The sequence below is a fragment of the Aotus nancymaae genome, unplaced genomic scaffold (assembly GCF_030222135.1).
Source record: "Aotus nancymaae isolate 86718 unplaced genomic scaffold, 86718_ANA_hifiasm-v0.15.2.pri h1tg000067l, whole genome shotgun sequence".
In the NCBI taxonomy this organism is placed as follows: domain Eukaryota; kingdom Metazoa; phylum Chordata; class Mammalia; order Primates; family Aotidae; genus Aotus; species Aotus nancymaae.
In genome coordinates, this window is record NW_026988482.1 from 21,152,835 (window position 1) to 21,163,486 (window position 10,652).

Sequence of the window (10,652 nt, forward strand, 5' to 3'; positions counted from 1 at the left end):
GCATTTCAAGAGTCAGTGTTGCTGGATTAGACCATAGAGATTTGTTAGGGAGAACCTGGCCAGATAAAATGGAGAGGAGGAGGCTCCTCTGACCCCAGGGAATGTGAGAAGAGACACAGTGGTTATGAAAGAAAGCAGTCACACATGTGGCTCCCTACCTTCCCCATCAGAACTCAGGGGCATGGAGGGCTCTCTGCTAAGTTAGTGACCCCCAAGGAATGTCTCCATGCAGGGCACTTCCTTATCAGATGGGATGGCCAGTGTGGTTAAGTTGGTGGTCAAGCAGAAAAAAAAGATCTAGTTTGTACTCTTGAGAGTTCCTCGGTTTGTTCATGGGACAGGCAGGGAGTCAAGGAGCAGCAGCCTTGGCTTGGTGCCTACCAGTGCAGGAGAAGGTACATAGCCTGGGCCAGGGCCCTGGTGGGATTAGTGGAACAGAGAAGTCTCTCCATTCCAGCCCAAGGAAGACTAACAGTGACTACCTCATGCGTCCACTAGCTACAAACCACCACAGCAGATTCCAGAAAATGGCTCAGGGTTGGGACCAGGTCATCCCCGCTCAGCAGACACCAGCCATATAAATCAAGGACCAACAGCAAACAGGGACACCCCCTTCCCACTCTGCCCCATGTCTCAAGTTGTACTGGCGCTTCCTCCAGATCTCTGCCACCATCTTAGAAAGGACCACTGAGAAAAGAAACTGAAATTATAAGCTGACAGCATAAAAAGGATGAGTAAAACCTAAAATCATTGTTCAAATGAATGAATCAAGAGAAGTTTAAACCACTTTGGACTAAAATGTGTGAATCCTTTTCCATGCTGCCCAGCAGATGAGAAGCTGGTAACAGACCAAAATAGTTTGGAGACTAAAGAATCCTTGCACATTTCACTGCTCAGTTGTATTGTAATTTTAGTTGACCTCACTTTTGTAAATCTTGCACATATGCATGCATAGTTGTTAACAGAAACGTTAACAGTGGTAAAGCTGCATGAGGAGACTGGGGTGATTTTCACTTTGGTTTCTGTGCTCTTCTTTTTTGTTGTTCTTATTTACTATCACCCTATCATTTTCCAAACTGCAAAAGGTCATTTTGAAAGCCTAATTCAAACCTCTTGAATATTTTGTATATAAATATTCATCTTGATTGAGACTGGGTAGACAGATGAAAACCATATCAGGTTTTTCATTTTTTAATTTTCCAGACTGGGTCTCATTCTCTTACCCAGGCTGGAATACAGTGGCGCAATCACAGCTCACTGCAGCTTCGACCTCCTGGGCTCAAGCGATTCTCCCACCTCAGCCTCCCAAGTAGTTGGGACCACAGGCATGTGCCACCATGCCTGGCTAATTTTTCTTTTGTCTTTTTGTAGAGACAGGGTCTCACTATATTGTTGAGGCTGGTCTTGAATTCCTGGGCTCAAGCAAGCCTCCCACCTTGACCTCCCAAAGTACTGGGATTACAGGCATGAGCCAAGGTGCCCTGTCCATATGAGATTTTCTCTCTCTGACCCCCAGCTAGTAATCGAGGTCTTGGCTGCTGACGCTGGGGAACCTGCATGCTTTCTTGAGCTTTGAACTTTAGTGCTAAGCTCATAGGCAGCCCTGAAGCCCAAACAAAAATGTGCTATGATTTATCATCCTGATCATGTTGATTTTACAGAAATAACATGAGTTAAAGACTCAAATTGAGCAAAACTTAAAGAGATTTTTAAAAAGTTTGTCTTGCTTTTAAATCACTGTTGGAGAAAAGGAAAATAATAGAAATAATTAACAGTGAGTACAGGTTTCTATACCTTTGTTCTCCAGAATAAACAGCCCTGTTGCTTTCTTGCTTTAGATGCTGAAGTTTAGAAGGACACTCTCTGTGACTGTACATGTGTAACTGACAAAATATGCATTTTTTTTCTCAGCTGCTATGGATTGGATTGTTCTATTAGGAATAAGAATGCTGATAGTAGCACACACAAACCATTTGTTCCTCAATTCCATTTTCCTCCTCAAAAGCCTGGAATGTGTCATTGATCAGTGGGAGATGTACCTGAACAGACCCATGAAAAGAGAGGAACAAGTTCCACCCAAGAGACCCTAATTTCACTTGAAATGGCTTCTGATAGTCTTTCTTTCATTCCTGCTTCCTACCAGTTTTGCAGCTTTTTCCAGTTTCAAATGTGAACTCACATACACTCTCTCATTTATCCTCATGACAACCCCAGTGACCCAATGGTCCTCACTTTGGAGATAAGTAAAGGAGTCTCTGCATTAAGGACTTGTGCAATGCATCCAGCTGAGGGGTGCTAGGACTGGCTCCATTTCCATCTCTACTCTCACTGACTTTGACTACACAGAACCCCAATGTGTGGGGCCTCAGTATTCCATCAATCATTTTATTAAGAAGCAAAAACAATTCATGGCATTGGCCCCAGTTATTAAGCATTTCTCAGATTTACCTTGAGAAACTCCCATCAGCCTGTATATTCACATCTTCACCCTTGTCCTTCCTTCCTAGAAAGGAGAAAGTCAGTTGAATGCCCTCCAAGGAACCAGTGCGTGGCTTAACTGTCTTTCCATGACTCCCACCTTATCTGCTTTCTATTTTCCTCCTTCTCCACTTAAGTAATCTGAAGAAAAGCAGGCACTGGCCTCAGGGCCCCTGGCATAAGAAATATTGAATCTAATAAGAAATACCATTAATTGACCCCTCCTGCTCACCCTTTTGTAATGGAGAAGTTCCTAGGGGTTTGCTTTGGGTACAAGACCAGCCTAACTCAGCATCACAAGGAGCTGGAAAAGGAAAGTTACCTAAATGAATGCTGCTTATAATTGTAATAGTTAATTACTGAGATTGCACATGTGCAACAGATAAAAGATGTATTTTTGCCATAGCTGCTATGGAGTGGATTATGCCATTAGGAATAAGAATGCTGTTAATAGCACACAAACCAGTTGTTCCTCAAGTCCATAGCAAAATTTTCAAAAGTTAAATTTGCAAATCACTACATTTGAATCTAGTGACAGGAGAAATGGACATAGAGACTGAAGATCCAGCCCAAATTTTATATTTACTTGTTAGAGGATTTTGGACACATTTCTACCTTTCTTTAATACTCAATTTCCCCATTAACTATAATGAAGGGTACACCATTATGGGGCCCGAGAGAAGCATAGTTACTAGTAATTCTAATAATCATTGTTATTATTATTATATATATTTTGCTTTTAAGTGGATAAGGATTTTGAAAGTCATATGTAAACTGTAAAATGCAAAATGCCATAAGAGATAGTAGTAATAATTATTATTATGCTGTTATCTTTATCCAGCTTGTGTTTTCCTGTTTTGTATTTCTTCCTTCAAATGCTTTCAGAAATCAGTATCCCCATTCTTCACCACCATCCCACAACATTTTTTCCCATCCTGGATCATGCTGCCTTTGAAAACTTCAGCTCTTTCTTCCTGAACCCCCTTCCTGGCACCTCTGATATGCTTTTTGAAATTCATGTTAAAGAATACCCAGGCTGCTATCACATGTAGCATCTTTGTTGAGTAGATGCATAAATCAACTGCTGTGTTTTACAAAGGGTGATGATGCTTAATTGTGGGAATGTATTTTTCTTCTTTGATCACAGGGAGAAGCAAAATGGCGACCTCACTAGATATGGTTGAGACCTTTGGTACCACGCCCTTCTACTATGAATTGGGTGAGCTCTGCAGAAAAGGCGATATCAGAGCACTGATTGCCAAGTTCCTGCCCCCACTGTACTCCCTGGTGTTCATCGTGGGCCTCTTGGGCAATGTGTTGGTGGTGGTGATCCTCATAAAATACAGGAGACTCCGAATTATGACCAATATCTACCTGCTCAACCTGGCCATTTCCGACCTGCTCTTCCTCTTTACCCTTCCATTCTGGATCCACTATATCATGTGGAGTGACTGGGTTTTTGGCCGTGGCATGTGTAAGGTCATCTCGGGGTTTTATTTCACGGGCTTGTACAGCGAGATCTTTTTCATCATCCTGCTGACAATCGACAGGTACCTGGCCATTGTCCACGCCGTGTTTGCCCTTCGAGCCCGCACTGTCACCTTTGGTGTCATCACCAGCATTGTCACCTGGGGCCTGGCAGTGCTAGCAGCTCTCCCTGAATTTATCTTCCAAGAGACCGAAAACGTTCTTCAAGGGTCTTATTGCAACCCTGTGTACCCCGAGGATGGAGCACAGAGCTGGAAGCATTTCTATGCTCTGAGAGTGAACATCTTGGTTCTTGCTCTCCCTCTGCTCGTTATGGCCATCTGCTACACAGGAATCATCAAAACACTGCTGAGGTGCCCCAATAAAAAAAAGTGCAAGGCCATCCGACTCATTTTTGTCATCATGGTGGTGTTTTTCATTTTCTGGACACCCTACAACCTGGCTCTCCTTCTCTACACCTTTCAAGCCACCTTGTTTGGATATGACTGTAAGCAGAGCAAGGATCTGGACCTGGCCCTACTTGTGACGCAGGTGATCGCCTACTCCCACTGCTGCGTTAACCCGGTGATCTATGCCTTCGTTGGAGAGAGGTTCCAGAAGTACCTGCGCCACTTCTTCCACAGGCACGTGCTCGTGTACTTGAGCAAATACATCCCATTCCTCCCTAGTGAGAAGCTGGAGAGAACCAGCTCTGTCTCTCCATCCACAGCAGAGCCGGAGCTCTCTGTTGTGTTTTAGGTCAGATGCAGAAAATTGTCTAAAGAGGAAGGACTGAGCAGACGAAGCAAACACATTCACCCTTCCACACTCACCACTTGAACACTCCTTCGAACTTCCAGCGCAACGCTGAAGCTCTTGAACACACTGAAATATACACATGGCAGTAGCAGTAGATGCATGCACCCCAAGCAGTGTACTCATCATCAACCCTAAAAAGCAGAGTTTTGCTTCTCAAAGAGTTACATACATTTTAACGCACCTGAATGTTAGATAGTTACTATATGCCTCTACAAAAAGGTAAAACTCTTTATATTTTATACCTTAACTTCAGCCAGCTATTGATATAAATAAAACATTTTCACACAATACAACCAGTTAACCATTTTATTTTCTAATGTGCCTCATTCTTTCCCTGCTTGATGAAAGGCTTGTTTTTTTCAGTATGAATAAGTAATCTTAAGCAACATAACAGCATGCTATTCCTGTTCTAAATATTCTTAATAGTTTATTGATTTCCTGTTCACACTGAATGACAGCATTTCCCATGGGTGACTCACAGAGCCCTGAGAGGTGTGCACCATCCTCTTAATGCCCATCTTACATTGCAGAGGAGGCCAGGGGCCTCCTGTACACATGAAGTAACCCAGGTGTGGGGCAGGAAGGCGTTGGGCTTGCAGAGACTCTCTGCACCTCTAGCTCATGGGTCTCAAACTTGTCGTCAGAAGCACCTGGAAGGTGTGTGACAACGTGGATGTCTGGGGACCACCCCAGAGTTTACGATTTAGCAGATCTGGAATGAGACCTGAGAATGTGCCTAGCATCACTAGCAAGTTTTCTAGTGATGCTGATGATGCTGGTCCTGGAACCGCACTTTTAGAACAACTGCTCTGGCTAAAATATCTGGACATTCCAGAGTTATCCTTGAAATTGCAGATTTTGGCATCAGAAGGAAATGTAAAATACCCTTGTGATCTAGGCACTGCCAAGAACAATCACTACCCAGGACAGCATGTGTATGATGTCAGTTCATCATAAGCCAGTTGGTTTAGTGGGACTTTCTAGTCCATCATTTTTATTCAGTTGAGCTTTCCTTGAGAGCTTGGGCCTACCGTGGCCCTAGAAGCTATGGTAGATACAAAGATGAATAAGACTTTGTGTGAGCTGCATCCTAAGCTGGAAAACATGCAACTTATGATGTAAAGGTATCAAAAAAAACAAAAAGGGTAGAACAGCCCAGGTCTCCATTCCCTTTGCCTTTCCCTAGTTATGGCTTCTAGGGGAAGTAAGTTCTAAGCTGCTGATTAATTTCTGCCTCTCAGTAGAGATCATATATGACCGTGCAATGTGAGCCCTGCCAGCTGTCCATCCAACAGCTGTTAGGTGATCTGGACAGCATACACAAACACTACTTCAGGTTAAGTGAAAGATGCAAAAATGTGTAAGACAAGCACAATCCCTGCCCCTATGAAACCTTCAGTCTAGTAAAGGGTATAAGATGGAAACAAACTCCAGTGCAAGACACTCAATGCTATGCCTGGGCCAGGAAGGGAAAAACTACTTCTTGCTGGAACCTGAGGGGAGGAAGATTTCATAGAGGAAGTAGCTTTTGAGCAGTCATCTGAAAGAAGGCAGGATTTAAAAAGGGAGAGGACTTAGGAGAAGGCAACTTTAAGCCAAGGGAATGCCCCACCCAAAGGGGAGAGGGGAGGGCCTGCACATTTGTGGACAGGAGGGTGGGATGGACAGTTTGGGGTGGGCCATGAATTTCACAAGAGGGGAGCTATGGAAGGGTTTAGAGCAGGGCAGGAAAACTATGCAGGAAGATACATCTGGTAACTCATAGAGCACGGAGTGGAGGCCCTAGAACCAAGCAGGAGGGAAGTTAGGGGGTGAGTGAAAGTTTGGAGGCAAGGAGAGATCTGCAGCCGGTAAGAAAGGTTCCAGGGGCACTCGGGAGAAGTGGACCAAGAGGCAGCATGAAGGATGAGTTAAAGCACTAGGAGGGACACATGGCTGCGTGTAAAAATCAAAGGGCAAAGCAGAGTGTATCGTATACTTAAAGAAAAAAAAAGACACACACATGTTTTACTCTTCACTTAGGTGCATAGACCATCTCTCTGAGGATACAAAAGAAACCAGTACCAGTGGCTCTCCTTAGGAAGGGATATGGGTGGCTACAGGAAAAGCAACATGACTTTTTGTGCCTTCTGGGTTTTCCATTATGGGGACCTACTACTCTTTCAAAAAACAAATACAACCTTAGAATGATATAAAAAATAAACGGCAAGGCTGCTATGCAGATGTTCAGAAGTAGGCATCTGTCCTACCAGCCGTAAGGACATTAGAAGCTTCCTGCCATGAATTAACCCTGTGACCTGGAACAAATTATTTGGTCTCTTTCAGCCCCAATTTCCTCATTCATATAATTTAAAAAATAGATTAAATCACCTCTAAGGCCCCTTTGTGACCCAAGTAGGCTCTAATCTTGCTAAAATGTTAGGAGCTTGAGATTGAACTTCCAAACCAATGATAGAAAGAAAGGAGGAGAGGAGCGGTGGACAAGCCCACGGCATCACCTCCATTGGTCGTGAGGCCGCGCGTGGTTCCCACTGTTCGCTAAGGGGTACTTAGGTTTCGGTTGCTCATTCGGTCATTTACCATTCAGCAAACATTCGCTGAGTGCCCACCACATTCTTAGCTAAGTCCTGCAGAAACAAACGAGGGCACGCCCACAAGTGTCCAATTCAGCCTGGCGGTGAGCTCCCTGGGGATGTCTAATTCAGTCCCAACTTGGAAGCTGCCCGCAGGGAGCTCACTGTCAGACTGAATGGACACTGCTCTTGTCCTCCACTGCCAGAGCTCATAACCATACCTTATAAAGGAATTACCAATGCTTAAATTCAACCCAGATGAAAGTTCTACATGAAGACCAGAAAACATGTTCCCAATCCAATGCTTGGAGAAAGGGAGTGCATACTCTTGGCCATCATTCCATCCGCGCTCACCGTCTGGTGAGTGGCCTGGCTTTTCGTCACTGGCATGTACATCTGAGAGCTCTGCACATTCACATCGACACAGGATGTGAACTCTGGCATACCCTAAGCCATGCAACACGAATCTCAAGTTGGCCAGGACGCCTTGAAGTACTTCTGTTTTTTGTGGTTCAGCCAAAATGTAAATAAAACAATCATTTAAAAACTGAACTGTACATCACTGGTTCTCTCTTGCATTGTGAAGTTGCATCTGCCCTTAGGTAACCACAAGTGCGGGATAGAGATGCTCGTTCATACCATACTCCTCTTACCCTTGAAAGCTTTTAGGAGCTTTGTGACTCACACAAACTTCATACAACCAAATCATGAATTGGTGTGTGCTGCTTTGTTCCCCAGCCCAGCTCTGTCCAATAGAACTACAGAAATACACCGAGAAATGTTCTGTCTCTGCACTGTCCAGTATGATCACCGCCAGCCACATGCAGCTACCGAGCACTTGAAATGTGGCTTAGGTGGCTGAGGCACTGAATTTTTAAATTGTATTAAATTTAAATTACTTTGGATTAAGATTTAAATGGTCACATGTGGTAGCGGTGCAGCACCAGCCCCTTCAAACCTGCCTCTGGACCCCTCCTCTACCTATGCATCTGGCATCCCGTGGCCCTCAAACACGTGGCCTGAACACTGCACAACAACAGGGAAGATGCTGGTGATGCAAAATCAACGAGATCACTGTTTGCTGGAAGAGACTCACCTGATTCCCGTGGCTGTAATGAAACGTGGGGGGCGCTGAAAGATACTGCTGCAGAGAGTAGGATGGAGACACCGAAGAAAGATGCACAGAGAAGGTGTCATTCTGCTTAGATGGGGTTCCTCCAGGCACAGACCCTGAGCAAGGATTTGAGAGCAAAAAGTTTATTTGCAAAGTGCAGGAAACTCCAGTAGGGAAGTGGGGAAGTAAAATAGGGAGGGAGGGGAAGATGCGAACAAGGGTACATTATCAAGCCATTTTTCACAGGGGGTGACTAGAGTTAAAGCCATTAGGAAACTCTGGGATACAGTGAACACACTTCTCCTGATTTGAGGGGTGAGGGAGCTGGGGCATTCATAATCCACTCCCGTCAGTCATTGGCCGAGACTGCTCCTGGGGAGTGTTAATCCCCAGCACTTCCAGCTGGCCTTGCTAGGGCAGGAGTTCTTCCCAGCTTTGAGAATGTTCCTGGGGCAACAAGATGTAGATGCTGGATGTTGGAAGACAGCTGGGCATGCTTGGTTAAGGCTTGAGAGATAAAGCATTTGCTACATATTTGAAGAGTTTTTTCATGAAGCAGAGGGTGGGAGTAAGAATAGCATCCAGGCAGACGGGTCAGTTTGTTGGAAGGCACAGTGGCACAAAAGCGACCCACAGACACCTGCTGTGGTGACGCCTAGTGTGACACTGGGCAATGACAGATGCTCTTGAATGTGTGTCTGTGTTCTCTTCCCTGGCTTCTTTGCTCCTCCTCCTTTTGTTCAGCATCATAATCTGCTATTTGAAAAGATGATCCCTTTCCAGTGTGAGTTCCTGAGATATTCTTCAGATTCTGGAGCTAAAATTCTAAAGGCTTCACATCTCCTGAACAAAGCAGTTTCTGGTCCTTTGTAGCCTACGGACTGTAAAGAACTTTACTTAGGTTTTCTTCTGCTTCTGCCCAGGTAAATCCCCAGTGTAGTCAGGGCCCCCATTCCTCTTTTTCTAGTCTCTGACCTAATCCAGGGCTCAGACAAGGACCTGCAGGACAAACTTGGCCCACTGCCTGTTTTGTAAATAAGAGTGTCATTGGAACACAGCCAGGCTCTTTTCTTTTATGCATTGTCTGTGACTGCTTTTGCACTACTATGAGAGTTGAATAGTTGCAACAGAGACTGTATAGCCCACAAATCTTAAAATATTTACTTTCTTGTCCTTTCCAGAAGAAGTTTCCTGACCCTGATAATCTATAGGACTTGGGTCTCTGTAGGCACAGCCATGAGGCGAGAGACTGGGTTGTCAAGGGAAGAACTTGGGGTGTGAGGTGTTCAAGCCACTTAAGTCCCCAGGTTAGTTCTTCCTTGAGCCTGGATGCAGTACAAAGCAAGCGAAATTGGGTTGAATTGTATAGTAGTCAAATGCTGCTCACTAATGCAGAACACTGGCAGTATGCACCAAGATATCACATTGAAAGTTTTTACTGAGGCAGTAGGACCCCTTAGATCCTGTATCCCAAAGTAGACTATAAGGGAATTTCCAAATGAATTATAAAAACAGATTTCACAACTCTTGAGACCACTCACTTATAAGGGGGACAAAGGGATTGGATTGATGGATGAAATTAAGGAGGTATTTGAAAATTCTTGGTAGAGGACTACTGGTATTCAGGAGTGCCTGCTTCTCACCTTAAGCCTGGTGAGAGTGATGCCAGTGGCACCATCGGAGAGCTCAGTAGGAGTCACCAGGGTTAAAGAAGCACCATGCATCAGCATCTGACTCACACCTAGGAAATCTGGAGACAAGGAACCTGCCAGCCAGCTGCACTGGGGGTGGGGTGGAGGACCACCACCACTACTTTGGGAGGGATCTATACTTCTAGAGATGATTTTGGCCAAGAATTTAGAATTCTTTTCCATGGGCCAGATCCCAGAATGCTGACTGGAAGATTTCCAGTTCTGCCCAGTGAACCCCAACAGCATATGTGTACGCAGTGGCCTGCCAAAACCACGGGATGATGGGGAGTTGACAGCCAGGGAAAATGCATTAAAAAAAAAATCATAGGAGTTACATTGACCATTTCCAGGAATGATGCCAATGACTCTACAAAAGCAGCCCATTAGAGAAATGATTAACTTGTAAACATCCACCGGCCCAGAAAGGGTGACATCATCTTATGGCAGGGCCAGTTCAAACAGAAACTTTCCTAACACCAACCCTTTTTCCCTTCCCAGCTTCCACGCAGT

The 10,652-nt window shown here is 44.7% G+C and overlaps 1 protein-coding gene across 5 annotated transcripts in view; it reads left to right on the forward strand.

The window, feature by feature from the left end:
• CCR3 (C-C motif chemokine receptor 3) overlaps positions 1–5,042 on the forward strand; it is a 57,340-nt gene extending 52,298 nt beyond the window's left edge. For all 5 annotated transcript variants that reach the window (XM_064366999.1, XM_012470793.3, XM_012470790.2 and 2 more), the window contains one exon: positions 3,626–5,042. In XM_064366999.1, the coding sequence (XP_064223069.1) occupies positions 3,637–4,704 (1,068 nt within the window). In that variant the 5' untranslated portion in view covers positions 3,626–3,636 and the 3' untranslated portion in view covers positions 4,705–5,042. The remainder of the gene's footprint in view (positions 1–3,625) is intronic.
• The last annotated feature ends 5,610 nt before the right edge of the window (positions 5,043–10,652 follow it).